General features: G+C 41.7%; 1 protein-coding gene across 1 annotated transcript in view; it reads left to right on the forward strand.

The window, feature by feature from the left end:
- The first annotated feature begins 1860 nt into the window (after window positions 1–1860).
- Window positions 1861–25459, forward strand: part of EPHA3 (EPH receptor A3) — a 210746-nt gene continuing 187147 nt past the window's right edge. The window contains exons 1-2 of the mRNA XM_085546983.1: window positions 1861–2048; window positions 17790–17854. Coding sequence (XP_085403109.1) covers window positions 1964–2048; window positions 17790–17854 — 150 coding nt within the window. The 5' untranslated portion in view covers window positions 1861–1963. The remainder of the gene's footprint in view (window positions 2049–17789; window positions 17855–25459) is intronic.

The following is a 25459-nucleotide window of genomic DNA, read 5'->3' on the forward strand; positions in this document are numbered from 1 at the left end:
TCTCATGCTGCTGCAGCTGGAAGCTGCAAATGTTTTATACACACAACTGGAAGAATGAAAAACAAATATCCTCTTCTTCAGAACTAATTTTTCTACTAACAAAAACCAGACACATGTATGTAATATATATAATATGCACATACATGTACGCACATATATTGCTCAGAAATCTTCCTGCACATTTTGTCTTCCACCTTCAAAATGTATTAACCCAAAGTCGTGAAGATGTAGCTACATACAGATCAAAACTAGCAGTTCTGAGGAGGTAGTAGTGTTTTACATCAGGTGCTGTCCTCCAGTATATAAAAAGAAGTCAGGAAATGTGACTGAATTCTAGGAATGGTTTGATCGGGGGCTGAAACAGCAGCATCAACAAGAGCTTTTATTACTGGGGAATCTGAAATTTTGAAGGAAATTGGAGCATTTTCTTGGATGTTTTGCCGTGGAAACTCATCTTTGCCAAATAAAGAAAAAGTGTAGTGGAGTGAGATCTGATTAAGGTAAAGTGGGATATGAGATGAGCTTCTCTGGGCCACAGGTGGCCAACTGCACAGCCAGAGAACCCTGCTCTTCCTTCTGCCCTGGGAGGTGCCTGCTGTCTGAGACTGGTAAGGACTGTCCCCAATCAACCTGAGGCAATCAACATCACTTTGTGGATACTCGAAAGTATTTCTCTGGAACTGTTTGCATTTGAAAGAGAGTGCTCAGTGTGCTTACTGCCTGAATACTTGGCCTGTGAGCAAATAACTCCAGTTTGTACCGGTTAACGGGAGATGGAGATGATACCATTGTATCCCGTGAAGACAGATGTCTCCTTGCTTCCTCTTCATCTGCTGACTTTAATTTGCAAGGCCTGGAAGATGGGAAAAAAAGGAGCTCCTGCTGAGATCCCAAAGCCAGAAGCCATCACTCCAAAAGAGCTGACTTGACCACTTTGGATTATGAATAAGAGTGTCTCCTGTCATTGTTAGTTGTCATCAATTGAACAACACAACCTCTGACGATCCATCAGACTGAAGATTAGCAGCTGACAACAAGACATCCCTGGACATCACCAGCTCTCTAGGCAACCTGTTCTAATGCGTAACCATTCTTATTGTTCACCTAATCTACCTAAATAGGTAGGGTCAGTGTTCAATACAAGCATGAGCAAAAGGAAGGGTTGGAGAAATAAAGTAACAGATGCCGTTATATTTGATGAAGACAGTGCTTTAGTCTGACTGAATAATCAAACAAAAGCAAAAAAGAAAGCGATGCTCACTCCCTTGTTTAAAATACCAGAACAAGGCTGGCTTCTCATGGCTTTGTCTCTTGGTGCAGTGCAAGCCTGGTGGAGCCACTCTGGAGTTTGGGGCACCAGCAGTGTAACTGAGCAGTAGCAGCATTCAGTTAGCAAAGCCCTGCAGCCAGTGCCCTCGTTTTACTGGGGCAGGAGGGTGCCTTGTTGCAAAGCTGTGGCACACCCGGGGCTGAGCTCGGAGCTGGGGTCCTGCTGGCAGAGCTGACCCTAAAACGCAGAAGGAAAAGAGGGGGTGGTTTGTGTGGATGTTTAACACACTGGGGGGGCTCAAGTCCTGGGAGCGTGAAGTGTGGCTCTGGAGGAGCCTGCAGGAAGGGAGCTGGGGCAGCCCGGTACCCCGGGGCTCCTCTCTGCCCCCAGGGTCAGCGGGGCCGTGCGCGACCCGCTTTAACGCGACGGCCGGGCCGGGAGCGCGCAGGCCTCTCGGGAGCGCGCTGCTGGCTGTGGGCGTGTGGGCTGGGCGGCGCTAGGGCCCGGGGCGGCGGCGGCGGCGGAGCGGGGCCGGGCGGGGGCGGCCCCTCCCGGGCGCCGCGCGAAGGCGGGCGCGGGCGGGCGGGCGCGGGGCATGGTCCCGGCGGCGCGGCGCGGAGCGGAGCGGGCGCGGAGCGGTGGCATGCGGCGCGGAGACATGCGGCTCTGCTCGCGCTCTGCTGCCCCGCCGACATGGACCGCCGCCGCCTGCCGCTGCTGCTGCTCTGCGCTGCCCTCGGCTCCGCCGGGCGTCTGAGCGCCCGCCCCGGCAACGAAGGTGAGCCGGGCCCGCGGGGTGGCGGGCCCCGATTTTCCGCGTATTTTTACATTTTTATTTATTTATTCAGTTATTTTTTTCACGTTACGGTGGTCTTGGGCGGCGGCCGCCCCTCGGCCCGGGAGCGCTCTCGCCCCGGCAGCGCGGCCGCCGCCCGGTGCGGGGATCCCGAGGGGGGGGCACCGCTCCGGCGGCCCCCGAGGAAAGTTGGGGAGCGGAGAGCGGGGTTCCTCCCCGCAGAGCTGCGGGAGGGCCCGAGCAGCGCCGGGCTGTGGATCCCCTGCCTGGCAGGTGCCGGTTCCGCAGCGGGCTGGGGCGACTTTCTCCGCGGGTGAAGCGGTGGCACAGCGCTGCGCCCCTCCGCCTCGCCCCGAGCGCCGCGCTGCGTGCGGGTGCGGGTGCGTGCGGAGAGCGCTTCCCAAGTTTTCACTCATAGCGGAAAGCCGCTCAGCTCCTGTCAGACCTCCTCCGTGTTCCTCGGCTCTATCCCGTCGGTTTCGGAGCTGATGGTTATGTGTGTGTGTGTGCGTGAACGTGCGTGAGTGTTCAGCGGCGATGCTTCTCCCTTCTCCCTTCGCTCTGGTGGTTTTTTCTTTCAGGTGACATTTGATGAACGCGCACGTTGGGTCACGGAAAGAATCGATGACCGCCGGGCGCTTTGGGGAAAGTAACCGCAGTACTTCGGGGGGAAGCTCGGGCTGCCCCGACCCCGTGCTAAGGGGGATGCGGCTGATGCCCGCAGGATGCGGTCGAGGCGCCCAGGGTGCGCGCTACCATCGCGTCCACAGATTGAGTCTGGTGGGATAGAGCCTGTGGCTCCGGAGAACTTGTGATGCCCAATGGGAGTGCGGGGCTTGCACCTGCCCGAGCCGTGGCATCCATAAGAAAACACATGGAAAAGCTGTGTTAAAACCAGTTATCCCGTGCGAACAGTGCTGATGTACTTGGTATTCTGGGTCTTTGCAGGCAGTGAGATAAGAGGTTCAGGTGATTTCTGGAAGGGGAAAAAAATAAAATGCATACAACAAATAGGGAAAGACCAAAACTTTAGGGTCCGTGAGCGATCCGAAATCAGTCAGTTTGTTGCTGGGAAGAAGCGGTGGTCCCGTCGCGCCTGCAGAACAATGTCGTGTCTGTTTGTATGCTCTATGTAAATTTGTTCTGCATGGGCAATGCTTTCCAGGGTACCTGGAAGATGACGCTGCTAGCGGTTGCTTACTCCTAAGTCCACATATGTGTACTATTTTGTCATGCATTGTCATGTTTCAGCAATGATTTTCAGGTAGTAAAAGCAAGAACAGTGGTGGGGGGTGCCCTTGTCTCATGGCTAAAAGCGGGTTGGGAGTGCTGGGGGTCCAGCAGCCAGCAGCACAGCTCTGCCTCCACAGCAGGAGCGGCACACGGACTCAGTCCATGCGCTGAGCAAAGCCTGCCAAAACAGGAGCTGGGCACTCGGCTTTGCTAATGATACTTTTTTGTGTCTTTTGTTTAAAACCATTGGCACAGAGAACCGGGAGAGGAGGGAAAAATAAATAATAGTGCAGAAGACACGTTAAGCATCTTGTCTGAGTCAGCCTTCTGTAGGTACCGCTGCTGCTCTCTGTGCTCAGTTTCAGGAGCATAGCCGTCATATTTTCAGCCTGGGTTGCAAAAGGCAACATGCATTCAGTGATGGGATGGTGACTGGCTTTGCAGGCTTACTTTTCTTGAGGGATGGATTTTGCTATTCTTTTCAGAAAGAAAAAAAAAAAAGTAAAATAAAATAGAACACTATCAGTTTTCTTTAAAAAATGGGGCCAGCTTCAATGTTTGTTTGTTTTCACTAAGAAAAGCGCACTAATTACTTTATTCATAGTGTACGTGGGCTGATCATGTGAGTGGAGAAATCCAAATTATGATTTGCTGATGCTAATTTGTTTAACAAGTCAAGCATTAGCACGGAGCTTTAAATAACGCCAAAAGATTGCTTTTTACTTTTAAAATATGTTGGTTTTTTTTCTCACCACTTCTGCTGTCAGCATTAATTCCTTCCCTCCCAGAAAGTTTTCTTTCTCTGCCCCTGACAAGGAACCAGACCCTTCGAATGGAGGTTGTTAACTGGCTTGTGGTGAAGGACGCACTTTTTTTTTTTTTTTTTTTTTTTTTTCATATGCTTTAATATGAAGCTGCCGTGGAACTTGTCGTGGATCGGTGTAACAAAGGATGAAGCTCATTTCTGGTTGCTCTGTGTAACTTCTGAGGGACGTGAATGTCACGATGGATACATTGAAAGGGTTACGCTCAGGGCTACCAGGGAGATGTCCTATGTTTATTTGACTCGAAAGAATCACTTCTGTTTTGAAAATGCAACCTCAGTTAGCATTTAGAGTTAATATTAAAGCTGACAGCCATTTGGGCTAGTGCTGATACTTCAGAGGATGGGAAAAAAAAGGAGAAAAGGCTGGAAGGGGCTGAAGGCGAGTTGTTGGCTTACTTCCTTACATTACATTCTGTCAGTAAGTGTGGTCCTTTTTACCCCGTTTTTAAAATCATTATTTTGGATAGTTGGAATATTTGTTAACTTACTTCATCCCAGAAAAGTTTGGAGGCTTTTTTTTTTTGTCTTGATAAAACACGTTTTCCAGCGAGTTTATTGTTAACCACCCTGCCACGCTCATTGCAAACACTCTGCTCTTTCCCTATGTAGTCACAGAGGTTCAGGGAGGCTCCCAGAAGTTCAGGCTTGTCTGCGTAGGGTGGCAAAGCATGTGCCATTTACTGGGGGGGGGGGGGGGGGGGGGGGAACGGACGTTTAACATCCAACCCTTAGGTTTGAAGGCACTCATAGGAACCACACGTTCTGCTGTGCCATTCTGCTGAATATTTTTTCACGTGGGGTGGTGGGGGTTTTTGTGTGTGTGTGTCTGTTTTTTCCTAGAAAGAAGCAGTTTGTCTATGAATAATTCCTAGGCTTTCAAGGAATTGACTGAGCTCTATCATTCGGTAATTTAATAATTTTTCCCCAGTCTCTCTGGTAACTATATTGCCTGCCCGAGGGTACCAGCAGCCTTAATTTCGCTGTTTTATAACCCACAACAGTTAACACTTGACCCAGGTCATTAACAGGATTATCAGCAAATTTGTTTAAGCTTTTACTGACAACCCGAATTGCTTCAATAATATTTTGACTGTGCAGACAGGAAACTTCTCGTAACCTCTCAATCTAGCATAAAATTAATTTCTTGCGAACACAGCTCCCAACCGATCGATACGGTAAATCTGCTTACAGTGCGTGGTTTCAGATAGTGTCTGTTTTGGTTAACAGCAAGGAGGTTCCAATCAGCCCTCTACTTTCGGTCTGCATTGGCTTCGGAGATGTGGTTTCAGCTTTTATTCATTCACCAGCAGCTCAGAGCTCTGCGTAACAGCACAATTAAGTTTACCATTTTATCTGTTAGCACTTAAAGTCGCTGAAGGCAGTGTGGTGCGCCTTCATAGCAGTGACAGCCGTTGGCACGGCTTTGAAAAACGCAACGTTTGCACATGGAGCAAAGTGCCTGATCAACTTCCCCGTGTAATTTGGAGAAGGGCTGGGAGCACTGGAAACTTTGTGGTGGATCAAAAGGGAATGGCGCGGGGCAATGCTTTGCGCTGATCTTGCCTTGCTGCATGTCAGGTATGGTTAGGGCAGGGAAAGTCCTCCCGTATGGTGACACAATCCCTGCTGGCACTTGGAGCTTGCTGCTGAGTGTTGCCCTGTAAAGGATGTCAGAAGTCAGTTTAGAAACCTTAACGTGATGCCTCTTAAATTTAAGCTCAGATTGGTGGGTTTCCAGCAAGCTGTTTTTCGTACAGCTGTTATCCAGCGCTGCTGTGCTTAATCCGAAGCTGTACAACAAGAAACTAATGATTGTGCTTTAAAATTCACATGGTGATGATTTTAAAAGCTGTGCGACGGGAGAAGGAAGTTGGGCAAATCCCTCATTTCTGATAGCGGGCGCTCACAAATGGAATCATTATTTATTTCCTTTTCTATGACTGAAACTTATCTTACGGCTGATGTCAGTACAGCGCTCTAAAAAGGAAAATCTCTTCATTCCCCACGACAAACTTAAAGCAGATGTCTGAAGCGCAGAGATGTTCAATTGGACACAGCAATTAATTCTTATTGCAGTTAATTTGGATGCGACGTATTTGCTGCCCAACGAGCCGGTCAGATGACACATACTTGTTACAACTCTCTTTTCTGCACTTTCCTCTGTAGGAAATGAGGCTTCAGGGCTATTACCCAGACAATAGGCACGCAAAGTTGCTTGCAAGAAATCTTTGCAAATCAGGTGTGCTTTCTGATTGAACTTCCAACTTTTTTCCCTACTCTGTGGGGATAAAAGAGATTAGTTTTATTTATTCCTTTATTATTTGCAGGAGTTGGGTTAATTGCTATTAGTGTACTTACTCCTGATTCTGCTTCAGAAGTTGTAAGTTTTCCTCCAGGAGTGTACGTAATGGCTCTTGTTCTTGTAATCCCCGCTTGATGAAAGTTTGGACGTACAGATGCAGGTGTTCGCTTTCCTGCTTTCAGAGCTCTGGATTTTATCACCAGTGAGGGTCACTGCAGAGCTGTTACCGAATCCAGCCTGTATGGTTTGTCGCTTTCTGTGCGGAGCCTGTGTTAGCTGCATAGGGTACCTGTAATTCAGGGAGGTGCCACCGCTTTGTGCCTGCTGTTGGATTTCAGTCATTCAATTAATTAATTAAATGCTGCTAGTAAGCAGAGATACAATCGTGTCCTTGTTTTTGGTTAAGGTTCAAAGGTATTCTCAGTGGAGGTGGTTGTTGTTGAAACACAGCGGGTCCTGTTGCTGCCCTAAGGTGCAAAATGAACTGGACTTCTGTAGACGTGTCAAATAAACCTTCAGAGGTGGAGCAGAGAGATCTCTTAAGCCCACCGCATTCCTAACAGATAATTTCAGCATCCCAAGAGTTGCTTTCCTGCCCTGAAATGTAGTTTTTTATCTTTTTGCTTTTAAACATATTTTTCTTACAAAAAGAAGCCTGATTTCTTGAAGCGTTCTTGAAAATCGTTGAAAATCTATTTATAAGGGAGGAAAATCTTGCAGTAAGAGCTGACACAGTCAGTGGAACGTTTTGTGTACAAATGCATATGGCTGCTGCTAACTCCTCTGTTTTGCTAAACATTCATTCAAGTGACATAGCCTTTCTTATTTCCATAAACCTTGAGCTGTAGCTTTTTTTTTTTTTTTTTTAATATGCATTTAAATTTTTCTAAATAAGACACAATACTCAACAGAGTTTAGTTTAGTTTAATTCGAAAGACGGGATGTGAGCTCCCTGTGGTGTAGTTCTGGAAACAGAACGTGGCAGTGATTTGCTGCGTTAGGATCGTATTCCCCCACTGGCAGTCTCATGCTGCTTACTTTTTAGGTGCTCGATAAATCCTAGCGCGATTTCTTATTTTGCAGCGTGAAACTGATGTCAAATTGAAATTCAGTCCTTTGGACTGAAGATTCCTTTGAAATTTCTGCAGCGAATGAATGGAAGAAATAGAGATATAGGAATAGAGATAATCCTGTCTGAAAGAAATCTTAGGACAGTGACAAAAGAGTCCCAGCCCGTGTGAGTGATGAGCGGAATGAATGAACCACTGGCGCGTACAGTTCTAAATGTGCAGAGACGTTATTAAACTAGGCACACTGTAAGCAGAAACTTTAGCACCACGCTCCTTTTTTTTTTTTTCTTCATAAACTGCTGTATCCTGCTGTTCCGGGCAAAATATGGAGAAAAATCCCATTAATCTGCTGGAGAAATATTGATGAAAGAATAATAGCAGACTGAAGGAACAGTGGTGGAAACTTTCTAGCAATTAAGCAAACAATAGGGTGAATGGTAAGATTCAGTTGGGGCGGTTTAGTGTCATATGCTGCAGGGATGGGGATTTCTTTTTGGCCAGCTGGTTTCTTGTGGCATTTTTATATCTCTATTTGAAAGGAGAAGTTCAAGTTACATCGGTCTGTTTCTGTTTGTTTGCTTTTTAATAATAATGAAAAATAAATAACATCAACAAAAGAATAACCCTGAAACTTCCAAAGTGCAGATTCCGAACATACAATTTTGTTTAATTTATTTTAAACTTTCAAATTTCTGCCTCAGGAAGGAGGCTTTTCTATAAGATTGAGCATGAAGGGCTTAAACAACGAAACTGACAGAAAACCTTCTGATTCACGGCAGGATTCCCACAAACTGCAGTGACAAAGAGAGGAGCAGCGCATTGTTCCTTGGTTTGGTTGTTGAGGAGCTGGAAAGCAGGTTTTGGTGGTTTTTTTTTGGAGGACAGGGCTTTTTGAAGGATCTCTTTTGGAGCGGAGAAAAAAGCTAAGGTAGGAGGAGAAGTAGACAGAAACTGAAGTGAAACTTTGAGCTGAATCAGACCAACATCCCAGCTTTCTCTCGAATTAGTGACACCGTTAAGCACCCAGAATTCAGGTCTGACAGTGATCTGAACGCCGAACAAAACACAAATTAAGAAATTCCTTGCCGCCCTGAAAGTCTAAGCATTGTTTACATTAGTGAGCTTCACCACTATGATTTACCAGTGGTGAATTTCAACAGACTGCAGTTTAGAAAAGGGTAGAGACATTTTTACCATTCCATTTGCTCTTTTTGCAACGGTGTTTTTCTTTTTCTTTTTTATGGTATTTTAAAGGAAGAACAGCAGTTCCTGTCTATTCATTCTTACTGTTCATGATGCACAGTGGCATATATTGAAACAGGTTCTGAGAACCCAAGGGTCTTGTTTTGCAAAAACTTTTCTGCCACATACAGAGAACAAACGTCCTAGCAATGACAAGAAGTCAGCTTACCTGGAGAAGAGGGTTTCAGCTATGGAAAATATCATGTGGTCACCCAAATTATCTGGATACCTCCAGATACCCAACTGTGGGAAGCCTTACATTATCTCCTTTGTTCCCACCCCACTGCCACGTTGCCCTTATCACGTGCTCATCACTTTTCTCTCTTCCCTCTCAAATCAACAATTTAAGATTCAATCAACATTCAATCAATATTCAGCCATGCAGAATCAAAGGAAGAAAACATGTTGTCTTCTTCTTTCCAATTGGCTTTTAGGACGTGTCCATTCCTTCTTACCAAATCATGTCTTCCAGGAGAAGCAAGATGCTTCAGTCCTGTAGATGACCATAGGAAAAGTGCAGAACTACATGTTTAATGGCACTGCCTTTAACACAGTTGGCTGTGTTGGTCCTAAAATCTGTATTAAATCTGGACAGGGGTTGTTCAAGAAACTGAGGTAGGAGTTGTCTGTGCTTTGCTTGGTTAACAGTTCTGGAGAAGTGAGTTGCATGCTTAGTTTGTGCAGCTTAATGGAAACCTGAGCCCTTTGTGGGAAGGTAATGGAAGCAGAAGAATAAGCAGAAGACAGAGGTCTGAAAAAACTGGCTTATGGATAGACGGGAATAGAACAGTCATTTAAGCATTTACCTTTGTTATAAATATTTGTATTTCTCACATATGGAAATAGTGAAAAAAAAACATTAGCAGAGTTTTGGTTGCAAAGGCAGCAAATGAAGTCAGGGGCAATTCCATTTTTCATACAGATAGCTCAGCACACATGTTCTGCATTAATTACCTCCATAAATTCTGTTAACCTGGCAAACAATGAAAATATCATGTTGGTGACATCACTGTATTGGAAAATAAAACTGGTTTAAGCATCTTGATTTTCTCAACGTGACACTTGAGATTCCGTAGGCTATTGGCATTTTACTCCCCCAGTTTGCACCAGGATGTTTAGTCATTTGTTCTATGGGTTTATTTTATCTATGGAGTGTCTATGTAAGACCTCAAGCATTTCATAGCTCATGTGAACTGGCACCCTTGGTTCACGTAAGTAGAGAAGATTGACAAAGCTCCATCAAGGTGCACCTGAGTAGGTGGCTTTCTGAGTGCTGTATTTCAAGACTTTCAGAAACTTCAAAATTTTTCTGTTTTGAACAACAAAATTACAGTAGTTTGAAAGTGATTTTTTTTTCTTTTCTTTTTCTTTTTTTTTTTTTCCTTCTGTGTCCTATGAGTAATTTCATTAAAACAGTTTTTTCTCCCCCTATGATTTGGCATACAGCTACCTGATTTGCTTTGGGGGTATCACAACTGTTGTAACAAAATAAATGGTTGTTCACCAGAGTTGTGCTCTGGCCCCTGTCTCAAAAAAAGTCCTATCAAAGAACTGTTGATCATTTGCTATGATTTTCTTTGTTGGTCATTCATTGTGTTTGAACTGCAGTCAAATTTGTGAGAACTTAGAAACTTTTTGCCCTTAGTGCTACCTGTGGTCAGAAATCCTTACTGTGATGCTTCTTGGTGTCTAAACTTCCAGAAACGAAACATGTATAAACAGTTTTTGAGATTCTTGCTACATCTCAAATAAACATGGACACTGTGTTGCAACATGTTCCAACTGGTGCAACTGTGTTGCATCTATTTTCCTTTAAGTTGTTAGAAGCTTTCTCAAGCAGGCTTCCTGCTTTAGATCTCCTTAAAATAATTTTAGTAATCAGTTAGGTATTAGGTTGGGCTGCCCAGACCCAGGCATGTGGTGCATTAGGGTTTGGTAAGCCCAACAGGGTTGATCTTTCACCCTGGGAGAGAGCCACTGAATTCTCAGCTGCTGAAAGGTGTGAGGAGCCTGTGTAGTTATAGGTATAGTATATAGGTATTTGAACCTCATCCTTATGTCAGTATTATTATTATTTTTCTTTTCCTAAAGAAGCTGAACTTGGGGTTGGACATTTAAATTCCTTTTTAACATGGTGACTCTCATTTTGCATTTAGATGTTTAACACCACGGTTCACCAATGTCAGATTTAACACCATAATAGTAGACTAGGATGAGATTCAGAGGATTTGGACTTCATTGTGAGTTCAGCCGAACAGTAATTCAGATATCTTAAGGGTTTATGCCTCTTGTAGGAGATGCTGGAAAAAGACCAGTTGGAATCGGTTTAAAAAACTGAATGCAAAGAAGTGAAAGCAACACAGTAATTTGGAACCCATTAGGTTAATCCATTTTTAATTTCGATATCCTTGTCTTAATGAAAAGAACTGGCATGTATCAACTTACAGGAAATAGCCTCATAAAACTGAAATCTTATTAGACCCTTTTGATAAACATTGCATTCCAGCCCACCAGTCATATGTTTTTGCATACTTGGAAATTGAGCTTTACACCACTTTAACAATATCAAGAGAACTCTCAAGTTTCAAAGTAATAAAAAAGAAGGAAAATCTGTTTTGTCTGTGTTCATCCATGAGAAGTTCTCCCACAAACCAGGCAGCTGCCAACATCATGCAGGCAGGTACCCTCGAAAAAAAGAAGTGTACGGATTTGTCACCTCACTGCCACTAAAATTCACATCCTCATCTGCACAAATTGCCTATCGCTGCTTCCTCTTCACAGCAGCCAGAATAACTTCTGTGAGGTGCCACGTTAGTATGTTTGAGCGTGTCTGTACACCCGTAGACTCGATACGGGTTAAGATCAGAGCTCGCTTACGCTGTGTGGCCTTACAGCTATTGCCTGAGTTCCGTCCGTGGCAGGATGGGCAGGGGGCTTCTGGAGCTATGTGAACCCTCCCAAGATTTCCAGCAGCAAAATGCTCTGTAGTTTCCTACTCTACTTTGAAATTAGTTCCAGTTTGTCTGCTAAGGAACAGTGTGCTTCTGCCAGCTTGCTTTTTGAAATCTTTCCTGCTTTCCTTTACAGCCTGTGCTTTTATTTATAGGCATTCCTGTATCGCTCACTGCTGTGCTGCCTTCCCTCTTTTATGGCAGCCTTTTGAGAGAAACTTGCAACGAAGTTCCCCTTTTGGCTCTTTCAGCATTCAGCTGTAGGAAAAAGCGAGGCGCCTAAATCTGGAAACAGCCGCTCTTTGGGAGCGTGTGATGAAGAGAGTGAGAACTGGGAGGAAAATGACACCCTTCCTCTTGCAAGGCAGAGGACAACTGCTGTAAAAATAGAACTTACCCAAGTTGACGTAGGAAGCTTTTATGCTTTATTGTTGCAATAATTAATAGAGTAACTCGGCACCTATTGCCAGCCTTCTGGGTTTATTTACTTTGAAATTTGTGACAATCTTTTAATTTTGGAAATAGCTCGTAAATTATTTGTGTAACATTGCAATGAAAAGAATAGAAGCTTGGGCTACCCAGTGTCCTCCTGTGAAGACTCCTGTGTTCAGTTTTAGAGCGACTGTTTTGTAACTTAATTTTGGTTTTCCCTTGTTTGTTCATCTTTTGCCCCCACCCTGGTGGAGTTCTTCGCTCAGCAATTTAACCACAGATTGAACATGACAGTTGCCAAATTTGGAATGTTCTGCACAAAATCATATTTGATTGTACAGTATAATGGCATAGGCAAGAAAGGTTGAAAGTGCAGACCTCACAGCTTTGTGTCTCTCGCAGGACCTTAGTCTGGCTTTGAGCTTTAGCAGGAATCTAGCTGAGAAATCTCCAGTATAGATGAGAATGGTCAGGTGAATGGACCCAGCTTTAAATTAGATGTGTGTAACAAAGTATTTTCTGCTGCCTGCTTTTGGGATGTTTATTTTATATTGCTTACTGTTACTTTGCTTCCTAGAGTTCCCCAGGCTTGGGAGAGACAGAGCTATAAAGGCAGAGCTTAAATGTGAGCCCTTTGCACATCTCTTAAGCTAAGGTCATTTCCTTCTGAGCATTTGTAGCAATAATTAAATCTTCACTGCAACACTTTAAGACCTTAAAATCACAGGAGGCTTGGCTTTTTATTAATGAACAAGCAGAAAATCAGGTCCCAGATCTGCTTCTTGGGAGCAGGTTTCATTGCTGAACATGATTCCATGAGAAGAGTACTGAGTTCATTGGCGTTGCTTTGTGGAGAAACTTCTAATCAACGGATTTTATTTCTTTGTTTTTTCGTTCCTTCCCAGAGATTTTTGGAGTATCCTTCAGCTGGTTTTATATTAGCATGATCCTAGTTGGTAATTGTGGTGAGCGCATCTAGGTGTGATGTCAGCATCACCAGGGCCCAGCCTGTCTGTAGGTGTTGCCTCTAGTCTCAGAACACAAACAGATCTGCTGCAGCCCTTTGTATTTCTCTTTCCCCATTAGTGGAGGAAGGAAAGATTGATAGAACTCAGACCTGTGCTCATAGGTGCACCAGAATCCAGGTGCAACCTTTGTCAGAACTAGGCCTCCCTTCTAAATCTGTATCTGTGTTTGCCCTGACTCCGCTCTGTCCCACCCCAAAACCAAGATCTGGCTGACTTCCTGCCGCAAAGTATTTTCTCTGCTGCTCAGAATTACATGACACATTTCAATTATGGGCATTCACCAATTATTTTTTTTTTCTTTTTGGTCGCATAGAAATGGTAAATTTTCCCATTTGTTAGCATGTTTTTAAATAACTTGCATATTTCTAAAGTGACAGTTTGAGGCCAAACAAGAAGGGACAAAATAGAGTTGGTTTTTTGTTTGTTTTTTTTTTTTTGGTTTTTAACTTCCAATTGGAAATGTTAAGTAGTTGAAAAAAAATTCACACATATTTTACATCGTTGGCCGCTATTCTGCCTTTTCCTTTTCTGGACTATGATTTGGAAATACATAAATACATTGCAGTGGGGAAGTGATTGTAGTTTATTGCTTAGCTGTTGCAAGCTGTCTCTTAGCAGGCTTTCCTCCCTGCTTCTCAGGTAGTCAGGATTATCTCAGGATGGTTCTACCTGGCACAGCATTTGTTCACTTTATACTTTATACTATGCTCATATCATTGTAGCAGCCAGTATTCCACGTGTTTCTGGAAGCGCTGCTGCCTTCCAACTGCATTCAGGTATCTTGTTAGTTTTATGGTTCTTTTTCTTTTGCTGACATGGCTCCTGATAAAGCCTGCTGTTAGTGAGCCTGGAGTCAGGCCCTCTGCCATCACTCTGAGACTGGAAGCAATTCCTGATAGCGTGAGCAGGCCTGCACGTCAGATTCCACTCCAGCCCTCATTCATCTTCTTCACAATGCCACAAAGAAGGGAGTGAGTGAACTCTGCATCTCACATCCAAGTGTCTGCTCCGGCTGCGGGAAGGAAGGCAGTCATCTTGGCACAAATGCACATTGAGGGAAGTAAAAATGCTTTCGGGTGAAGCTGTGAGCTCTGAAGGCCAGAAGAGTCTCGGGCAGGAGAGGGAGAGCACATGTTCTCAAAAGATGTTTTGCTGGTATGCTGTTGCTTGGCAGTAGCAGCTGCAGTGTGTGCTGTGGGGATCTGGGCTGCAGGGCAGCACCCAGTACTGATCTGTTTTTTTCTTAAGGGCCTTTTCTTAAGCTCTGCAATTCATGTCATGCTAGAAGTACACATCTTACAGAGGAGAGTGTTGAGAGAGAGGGGGGCTAGAACTCTCTTCTCTGTAGTTGTGTCTTTTAAAGATGTGGCTACTACCAATTATACAGTGTATAAATACCAGTTTTCATTTAACTTTAATTGTGTGTGGAAAAGTCTGTTAGGATCATGCTGGTAAATTCCTGCTGATGTTGATCTGATTTAACATCTTTCTGCATTACACATTGTGAATCAGTCTGGTCAGTTCTGTGAATCAAATATTGCCTTTTGTTACTGAGTTGAAACACATTGAAATGAGTAATCATTATATGAGACAATTGCTTTTGTAAAATTTTTCAATGCAGGGGAGTATTATTTTCTCCTTCAGTTTCTAGAATTATAAGCAATTTTAAGGACACATAATAACAAAAGTTAATACTTTAGCATTCTCTATCATTTTGCATTTGGACCGTGACCATTGCAGCCTGTAAGATCTGTTCTAATTGCTATCAAACTGTTCAACTCTCTCCTGAACTCAAAGGAAAACAGTGTCACAGAAACTTTTCTTTGGTGGGGGGAGGAGGGAATGGACAAATATTTAAAATGAGCATATAAACAGGAGGGAGAACAAGGTTTACGAGGGTGGACAGTGATAGGACAAGGGGGAATGGTTTTAAACTGAGACAGGGGAGGTTTAGGTTAGAGATTAGGAAGAAGTTTTTCACACAGAGGGTGGTGACGCACTGGAACAGGTTGCTCAAGGAGGTTGTGGATGCCCCATCCCTGGAGGCATTCAAGGCCAGTGTCTCTGGGCAGTCTGTTCTGGTGGTTGGTGATGCTGCACATAGCAGGGGGGTTGAAACTGGATGATCATCGTGGTCCTTTTCATCCCAGACCATTCTATGATTCTATGAATATGTTTCACTGTATGTATTCACTGAATACTGAATGGTGCCCATGTCCTTATTCTGCTGCCTGTGAGTACTTCATGCAGGAGTACCTGGCAACCTGCTGAGCCTGCTTAGAGAGCAGCAGGGAGTTGACATTGCAGGGGCACAGGGAGACATGGGCAGTGATCTGCACCACGAGGGCATGCTCTCTCTGCTAGGCTGCTTGGTAAGTCTGGAGAGGAAAACTACCACCAGGTTGTGGCTCATTTCCCTCTGTAGTTTTTTAGATGAGGCTGATGAATTTGGACAATTCATAAATTCCAGAGTGGTTGCAATCATGTTTTCAAGAAGCTCATTCTTAACAAATAAATATATTGCTTAAGTTTACTCCTGAGTGATTTGCCTGAGCAACTTACTGCCAAGTAATTTACCTCGGAAGTCATACTTCCTTCACCACCATGTATTTCAGATGCAGAGCGTCTCGTCCCAGGAGATCCATAATCTGTGGGAATTTGTAGTCACAAAAGCAAGAGCTGCACTTTTTGCTTTTGAATTCTTATTAGTATTTCCTTTTTAGAGATGCAAATGCTGCTTCAGAGACGTCTGCCTTGGGCCCTGTGTGCTCAACACGAGACTGACTGATTCCTTTCTTTGTGTAGATGATTGAGAATTTAATTATTGATAAAAATCAGAGCGGAAGAAATATATGATGTTGGATTATACTACTTCTGTAAGATTAGTAAAGATGTTTTGCTAGCTGATATAGGTAAACATTTGAAATACCATTGTTTTCTTTTACAGTGGTGTATAACTGCAGGAAAATTATTTTTCCCTCACTTAGATGGAAGAGCAGCTAATTTGTGGTAGTATAGCACTGAAAATATACACATGGTACATTCACGTGCATAGGCAAATGTATTTACAATTGTTGATGACATGGTTTGATTTCTAATGCTGTATGCCTGGTATGCCTGCTTTGTTTTCCTACTGTGTTTTTTATACATCTCAATAACGGGGAAAAAAAAGCTTTTGTTTTTTAAGTGATAACCAAAATTAAACAACTAGTAGAAGAAAAATGCCAAATTAATACATATAGGATAGGAATAGGTCAACTTATCAGATTCATAGTCAATTGCCCTCATTTATACTTTCCTGGTCCTATTCTTTTATATTCTTTTAGCACCAATACCCAGACAGTCTGGTTCTGGGAACAGTGTCAACCCTTCAGGGTTGTCAGGAGAAGGGTCGTTGTTGTCAGTAGGAGCTGAAACTGCTTAGGCTGTTCGAGTGGCTACCTCTAGCAGAACTATCATGCTCAAATGTTAAAGTTTCCTTGCGTATGGTGGGATTTCTTTTCTTGTTGCCAGTAATTTCCATCTTGAAAGGAAAAAAAAAAAAAAAAAAAAAAAAAAAGCCAAACCAACAAAACAAAAAATGAGTCCAAATTGCAGATAATAAATATTGAAGGTGGGCTGATCAGTGCAATCAAGACAAATGTTGTGTTTTATACAACTAATTCACTAGCTTGTATTTATGTAGAGATGCTTCTTTATGTTTCTTTGTATCAGTTCTCACCTGTTCTGCTTCATGTGAATAAATAAATGGTTATCTAGGAAACTGTAATTAAGCAATTGGAAACTGGGTCCAGGATAAGGAATGGAATTTTTTTGTACTTGTGAAAGAATAAGTAAACGGCAGAGAATATCCTTCACTGTATTTTGCTTGTTTTTTTTTATTTGTCACATTTTAAAACAGATTTTAAGACGCTGTGATTGGATGGGCTGGAAAATGTCTATTTTGGACTGCTTGCAAATTAAATCTAATAAAGTAAAAAAAAATTAGCCAAAAAGATATTGGTGATTAGTTGATGGCATTCCTTAAGTAGCTCTGTCTGAACTTAAAACACTGTAAATAATTACTTTTGTATTTAAGGTGTTATACATGACATTTGGAAAACAGTACTACAAGACAATTTGAGAACAAATTAGATCAGAAGGAAGAAGAAGCTAAAGGGAAAGACTTCAATCTGCATTCATTATTTATTCTTATATTCTGAGAATATGATAGATGCCAAATATGGGCCTTTAATCAAATAATGATTAAAATATTCAGATCTCACCTACATACTAAGATGCACTGACCCAAATTTTATCTGTCCAAGGGGCAAACCCTGTAGTTTGCGCAGCTGATGGAACCGCTCTGTTCCTACCCCCTGCTGTAATTGATTTGAACAAAGATCCATTGTTTATTTTTGTCACTTTTTTGTTTTGAAAAGTTCCTGTGTCTGCTGCTCATACCATGTTTTAAGATAAACAAGGCGATCCTTTTCATTTATCTGTCTTTTTCTTCTTTGTAGCTATCTGCCAGGCCACCTGAACAAATCAACTGCTTCACAAGGTCCTCAAATAAACACATCTTTTAGTACATGTAACTGAGGTTAACTGGACAGAGGCAAACAAAACTCATTCTTCTTCATTTTATCTTTTTTTGTAGTTAATCTGCTGGATTCAAAAACAATTCAAGGGGAGCTGGGCTGGATCTCCTACCCATCACATGGGGTGAGTTCACTAGACTGTGAAATGGAAAAGCGCTGCTGCAGACCAATGTGCTATTTAACCATTGTTTCCTCTTCAGAGGACACTGTGCAATAGCTGTGGTTCTTTGGGGCTTCAAAAATAGTCTGCTCTAAACCTGAAGTATATTTTTTAGAAAGTTATGGAGCCTTTTCTCTAGAATATATTATCATGCTGCATATAATCCCCACAAAGAGCTTCTTGGAGAAAGTGACAGCAAAAAGTGCACTGAACAACAACAATAACAAAAACCACACCTGTGTTTAAGCATTGTTCCTGCTCCTATTGCAATGCATATTTCTAAAAAGTACCACAGAACTGTTTCATAATAGTGCTTTGATGATTTTATCAGATGGAAATAATGGAAGGCTGAATAATAAGCATGTGATATGAGTACTCATTTGTTAAAATCTGTGCTGAAGTTTTTCAGGTACTGTTATTTATTAGTTAGAATCTTATCAAATAATTGTTTAAATCATATTCTTGAGGGTTTCTTTTTGCTAACTGTATGGGAATGGTTGAGTCATGGCCTGAACCTCTGATTGATCACCTGAGGCAAGCACTGTTTGAGCCCTGGGAGCACAGGTGGAGGTAATTCAGTGGTGTGACTGGATGGGGTGGAGCCTGGCTGCACCTCTCCTGGATCCCATTTAAGGGCTGACTGCTACTGGGATGGATTTCTTGTTGAAGATTGCCCCCTTTGGAAGTGGTGGTTTTTTTTTTTGTTTTTTTTTTTTTGTGTGTGTGTGTGATCCCCGTACTTTGATTCTTTCTTCCCACTGCAATAAGTGCTTAAAGCACTTACTGTGAGAGTGGGACAAGTCAAGTCTCTTCTTACTGCTGACAGAACAAGGGGAAATGGCCTCAAGTTACACCAAGGTAAGTTTAGGTTAGATGTTAGGAAAAACTTCTTTACAGTCAGGGTAGTCAATAGGCTCCCCAGAGAGGTGGCTGAGTCACTGTCCCTGGATGTGTTTAAGAGCCGTTTGGATGTGGTGGTCAGAGATTTGATTTAGCAGAGGGTTGTTAGAGTTGGGGTACTATGGTTTGGCTGTGGTTGGACTTGATGATCTTTGGGGTCTTTTCCAACCTGAGTAATTCTATGAATAATCCTTCTAGTTATGCAACTTTTAAAATACTAGCCTAACCACACCACTCTGCTAATTGTGTATTTGTTGATTGTACATTTACCTTGTATCCAGATTTAATGAAATTGTGCATTCTGTCTGGGTTAATGCAGTCTTAAATCATCTGTGCTTTATTGTTTGCTAATGCTGTTATTTTAAGACCACATTTTCCACCATTTTTTGCTAGCTTGAAATCAGTGCATAGATGTCTGGTAGCATTGTTATTTGGTCACTCCTCAACTTACTGTGTTGCTGTGGAATGTATGTGCATTCTGGTGTGTAGGAAAAAACCATTATTCTTTCTTTCTACATCGCACAATGCAGATATGAGACTCCCAAGTTCCTGCATTTTGTCTCTTGACCAAAATACCCACCTGGTAGGCTGAAGCTTCCCTCACCTTTGGAAAAGGCTGTGCTTTCAAGCCTTCTGTGGAAGACTGTGCTCTAAGACCTGCAGCTCTTTCTGCTCTATGGCTTGTCCAGCCCCGCACATGGTGGTGCTTTGGTTTCTTCCTTTTCTGCTAGTCTTCTTTTAGTCCTATATCTTTAAATGACTCCTAGAAGCTTTTCTGTATCGTTCTGCCTATGTCTCCTACCCTACAAATACACCTCTATCAGAGCATACTACTGTTTGTAAGTCTTCTGGAAATAGGGTTCCTATATTGTTTCCAGTCATGATGAGGGTGGGAAGTTTCTAGCTATAAATCCACTAGTTGCTTTTTAAGTTCTCACTGTTGGCAGTTATTTACTCATTTGCACATCTGTAGGACTCTGAGCATCCACTTTTTGATTCTTCTGTGGCTTTGGGTAAGCTGTTACTTTCCTTGTATTGCTTTTACAGATATCAGTGATAACAGTACTTCTGCATGTCTGCCTTACAGGATTCAGTTGTAAAATTAAAGTAGTGCCTTCTTGATATTAATTATTGTACAGGTGTCTAGCAGTGCTGAAGGATTGAGTCTTGGTGTACTGTCTGAGTTTATACATGGATCTCTCGCTGTGTCTCTGAACGAATTGTTCCATTCTCATGGGGAAGAGGGTTCAAGTTTCTTTCTAGTGGCTGTTCCTGCTGATTTTTCCCAACAAGAAACATTTATAAACAGGATGTCCAAGAGGGAACTCTCCAACAATTTCAGGCTCCACAGTTTATCAACCTTTTTGTCTTTTTTTTTTTTTTTTTGAGCCTGTTTTTGTTTCATACTCAGCTGTCCTGCCCTCCTGTGCTGTGCTCTTCTGCTCTGTTCATCTTGCAGCTGTGCAGATCTACTGCTCTGTTCCCTGCAGCTGTGCCTCTCTTGCCTTGAATGCCTAAAGCAGTTGGTAGGGAATGAGGTATCTTGAGGGCTATAAGAAAAACAGATGTGCTGCATTACCCCATCAGAAAGAGCCTCCAGATCTCTCAAAACAATTTAATGCAAACTCTGCAAGTTTGTGTCAGGTAAATCTAGCAAAACTTGTCCATCTGTGGATGCTGATCCTACTTACTGTAATGTCCACATACACTGAAGCCAAACTAAATAATGGATTTTTACTGTTGTCCTTAGAAGGTAGTGAAATTCCTTGTTAAAAATCACATAGTAAATTAATGTAAATCATGTATTGCGAGTGTTTTTGTAAAAGAACTAAGGCTCTGAGCTGTACCCTTCAAAGTACTGTGAAATTCTAAGATCACCTACTGAAACATCAGTGTGAAGTATGAAAATACCAACATGTACTTTATTGAATATCCTATTCAAATATTTCTGTGAAATGGTGACAACTTGAGCGTCATATGAAAGAAGGATCTTTTCTTTTTACAGCCTATTATTTATAGTCAATTAATTAAACCTGGTAAATATGGCTGCATCTGTCTCTGAGCTAACTAAAATATGAACTTAAACTTTAGCGGAAAAACATTATAATAAAGATGTCACATCATACTGAAAGATTGCTGATAGCATAGTGGTGATTTACTGGGTAAAGCTAATAGAGAGCTACACTTGAGGCTGTGATTCACAAATGAGTGTACTGGTGCTGTGCCAATTCTTCTTCAGTGTGCAGCAGCATTCTCATCTGAAGTCATCAATGTCAATGTACGGAGGAGCATGACTTACAGAAATTTTATAAAAATAATTTATCTGAAGTGTTTAATAAGACTGTTAGAAGGCTAGTTGTTTTATTGGATCTTTACATGATATTGATTCATTTTTTGGCAAAATGATCCAAGCTGGTTGGTTGTCGTTTTTAGCATTCAATGGCTATTCTTTTTTCTTTTAAGTCTGACTTGGGCATATATAATAATAGCTTCCCAGAAATTCCTGAATATTCATGTTAAGATTTATAGCTCATTTGTATTCAACGATTTCTGTGTCCCACATAAGAACCCTCTGGCGGCAGTGTTTTAGACTATGGTTAGTAATATCACCCCATAAGAATGTGATCTCTCCTTGAATCATCCCATGCAGCCACAGCCTTGGCATCAGGAACACTGATCTGGTCAAGCTCATTAAAATCTCTTAAGTACAAAACACCATCCTGTCCAGATAGCAAGCAACTGAATTAAAAATATAATAGTTGATTTGCTGATGTTTGAGCTTGATTGGCAGCAGCCACAAGGCCCATATCCTCTGCTACCATCTTCAGCACCTGCCTAGGCAACCTTTTTGTAATGCCAATCAGTCAAATACCAGCTCGGTTTCTATAGGTTTCATTAAAGGGGAGAGAAAGAAGAGCTACTTAGTCTGTGCAGAGTATATTATTGATATGCTGATTAAGCATAAAGAAAGTGATCATTAACTGCAATTCACGTAAATTACAGCAGCACAGATGTGGGGGTTGGGAGGATGAAAAAGCAAGTCACTTTAATAATGTACAATAGACATGTGATGGATAATTCATACAGGACAAAAAGAGTAGAGTCTAAATCCTATTCTGCATATTCATGTGAGTAGTTGTATTGGTTTCAGTGTGTTTTCTTTTTTTTTCTTCTAGTAAGAAAGATGTTTCTAATTTGAAACATTTCTAAATTGAAACATTGAACTAATTTAGTTCTGTGTTCTTTGGGAAGTTTGGAAAATTATCTCTGTCATAACAACAGTGCATTGTTTTACAGTCACCCAAGTTCTGACATGATCTTTACATGTTTCTTGCACATACTGATAGACTTGATAGTTGTTGGGTCCTCTTTTGGGTAGTTGGTTGAAAAGTAAAAGAAGAAATCCTGTTTATCTTGAGAAAAAAGAAGGGTTCTGGTGTTTGTTATAATGTAATCGATAATGGTTTAAAAAACAAAACAAACCCCCATTAATCCCAATTGTTGTTCTGTATACAAGCAGTAAATTGTGGGCAAAACTAAAAAATACTGGTTGGGAAACAGAGCTATAGCCTTTGATCTTTGGGGATCTTTTTAGGTCCTGAAGTTTTTTTTGGACTCATCTGACATGAGAGCTAGGCATGTTCATTACCATAAACTCTGGGGCGCATACTTCAGCTGCTGTCTGTACACTGAAATGCTTTCAAAATCTGTTGTGAATAATTCACATTTTCTTGGTGCTCACTCTCATAATCACTTGGACAAGGCAAGTCGTTGCTCTCAATAATGGAAACTTTATTAAGTATTAGTGGAGAAGCGGATAACGTTCCCTGTTTCTATAATAATAGTTTGTGTTGTGTGAGGAAGGCCAGAACATGCATTATGGAGCTTGATTGAGAGTTTTTCCATGAACCAAAATTGGTTTAGAATCAAAATTCTTGAGTACAAATGAGGAAAACATCTCCTTTCTTATATTTCAAAAGCCTGAGAGTAGTTTGTCGTGTTAGACTTTGCCTGCCCACAAAAGTGAGTCTTAGAGGCCGCATTTGTTCTGGTTGCAGTAATCTGCTAACATGTGGCACTGTAAAATCTTCTGGACTTTTTTTTTTTTTTTTGTGGGATGTCATGGATGCTGTGACTGAAGAAAAGTCTGAATAAATAAATACTTGGGTACTGCTTGTGACTAGATGAAGTAGAGAAGAACTTGGGCATAATGACATTTTGACTGTGATTAAGGTATGCTCAGATAAACTGCATTCAGTAGTCAGTTATTTTGGCCATTGGGAACAGAAAGTTTTCCGTTTATTTGACATAAATTTTCAAGATTAAGTATTTCCATGAGTACTGGAAATAATGTGGCTTGTTTTCCTGCAGCTTTATGCCCTGCGGTTAATTGTGTCCCTGTGATTGAAGGTTTTCTTGCAGTGGGTCCTTAATACCATTAGGTTTCCTGGTACAATGCTGCAGCCTACCCAAGAACTTGGACATGCAGAAAGTTTCTCTGACCTTACAAAGTCCTTCGTTTGCATGCCGTGGCAGATTTAAGGACAGCTTAACCTTCCGTTGCATTTGAAACTAGCCAGGAAATGCAGAAATTTATGAGCACATCCTAAATTTGATTTTCTTTTAATGCTGATCGACATCTTTGTATTTTTCTTTTGTCTGAGATGTGAATCTTATCTTGTCAGCTTCTAAATGATACTGTATTTTAAGTGGAGGATGTTACCAAACTTACCAGATGGTTCTGAAAATGTGTTTCAACGTGAAACAAACTATATCAAACAATTGGTAGGAGACAGAAGATTGAAATTGAAAAATAGTCGTATAGAATAAAAACCGAAGTGCTTGTTTTTCAAAATGAAAGCAGGCATGTTATTCTATTACATTTTCCCTACTCATTAGCAGTGGTATTTCCTTAGTACTTCTGTTAACATTCCGTTACAAACAGGGTTTATACATGTTTTGCCCGAGGTCTGGTCTCCTTACAGCTTTATGTATTTCCTACTGTCACTCTGCCTTTCAGAACTTGTGTATCAGGTCTGAAATTTAAGCAGACTATTTTGATGATTGAAAGTCAAACTAAACCACAGGGGATTCTATTTCTGTGAATCGTGGACTTTGTTTCATTTTCCTCTGAAAAGCTGATTGGAAAAAATAAATGCTTTCAGTTAATAGACACTGATTTTTATTTTTATTTTTTTTAACTGAAATATCTGCTTTTAGAGCACATGGGAAGTATGTTCCTTTCATTTTATTCTCCTTCAAAATAATGTGTATTAAGAAATGATCGCTTGTAGTGTAGTTTTCATAAACCCTTCCTTACACCTTCTGTTTTCTTTAGTCAAACATGTTTTCTCCTTTGTAGACATTGTTTTTTTTTCCTACTGGAATAAGACTGCTTAAATATAAATTCATAAATACTATGTGAATTATTTTGCTTTTCAGAGAGACTTTTAAAAAATCTTCCTGTTTTGAACTAAAAAATCTATTAATTCTGATTTGGAGCCTAACTCAGTCTGTGGATGCTTCCTTTACACTCAGTCTGAACATGTGAGAGGGAGTATTGGTGCTGTGTTTTTTCCCCCTTTCTCACAGTAATTAATGTTAGTGATTTAAAGCTACAAGAGATGCAAGATGATTACTTTCATTATATGAATGCTGTTAAACTGGTGCCACATTTATTACTCCTGCTTTCTGAATATAATGTGAATGTTTTGATGCCTACAGAAACAGAACACGAGTGTTCATCGATGCATATTTTGGCTGCATTTTAGCTTGCTTTGACTTTTGTTTGATTTGTGCTCTATATCCAGCTGGTTTCACTAAGAATGCATTTAAAAGGGGAGCTTTAATGCAAAAATGTAGGTGGAACTGACTGAACGTATGAGGGAAACACTTTAAAAAAGTTTGAGAACCCAATGTTAGCTCAAAATTATGACTCCTGTGTGGTCAATTGTTAGTCCTTGTTACAGGAGAAATGCTGCTTAAAAATAAAGTGCACAGAATATCCTTTAGATGTGTTGATTTGATAAGTGCATCCTATAGTCCGGTCACTTGAAAAATCCAGCGTGATCATAACAATTCTGTGCGTCAGCACAGTAAGTGCAAATGTTGTTCTATTCTTATGGGTGATAATTACTGAGGAGAAAACCCCACATATTTGCTTCATCAGTCATCTTACTGATGGCTGCTGAAGTTTCAGCATCAGTTTTCTGTGGCGTCAAATTGAAAGAAAGAAGAGAGGAAAAGAGCAGGTTTTGACGTCTGTTCTGAAACTTAAATAAAGATCTCACTAGAATTGGGAGCTGCAGATCTTCCAGCTCCCCCTTTTTAGCATTCCAAGCTCAGAACCGGTGTTACTGCCCTCGTGGGCAGTGTTATTTCTGTCTGCCCCAGCGGCATAAATGGGCCGCATGTGAGCAGCTCTCTGATGGTCTGGTCACCATTAGCTATTTTTCCCTTTTTGCTTTGCTTGGATGTACTTGCCTAAAGCAAAGTGCATTAATTATCATGGAACGTTGCACTGTTTATCAGTGCAGTTGATTTTATGACATGCTTTCACTTTCTCAGACCGATTCTCTGTTAGCAGCCCCAGACACCCCTCGGCTCAGCAGGCGGCGCTGTGTGGTGCGGCGCGGCCCCGGCGGTGGCTGTGGTACTGCCCTTCTTATT

The sequence above is a fragment of the Coturnix japonica genome, chromosome 1, assembly GCF_054131305.1.
Source record: "Coturnix japonica strain WE chromosome 1, WE-NBRP24, whole genome shotgun sequence".
Classification (NCBI taxonomy): Eukaryota; Metazoa; Chordata; class Aves; order Galliformes; family Phasianidae; genus Coturnix; species Coturnix japonica.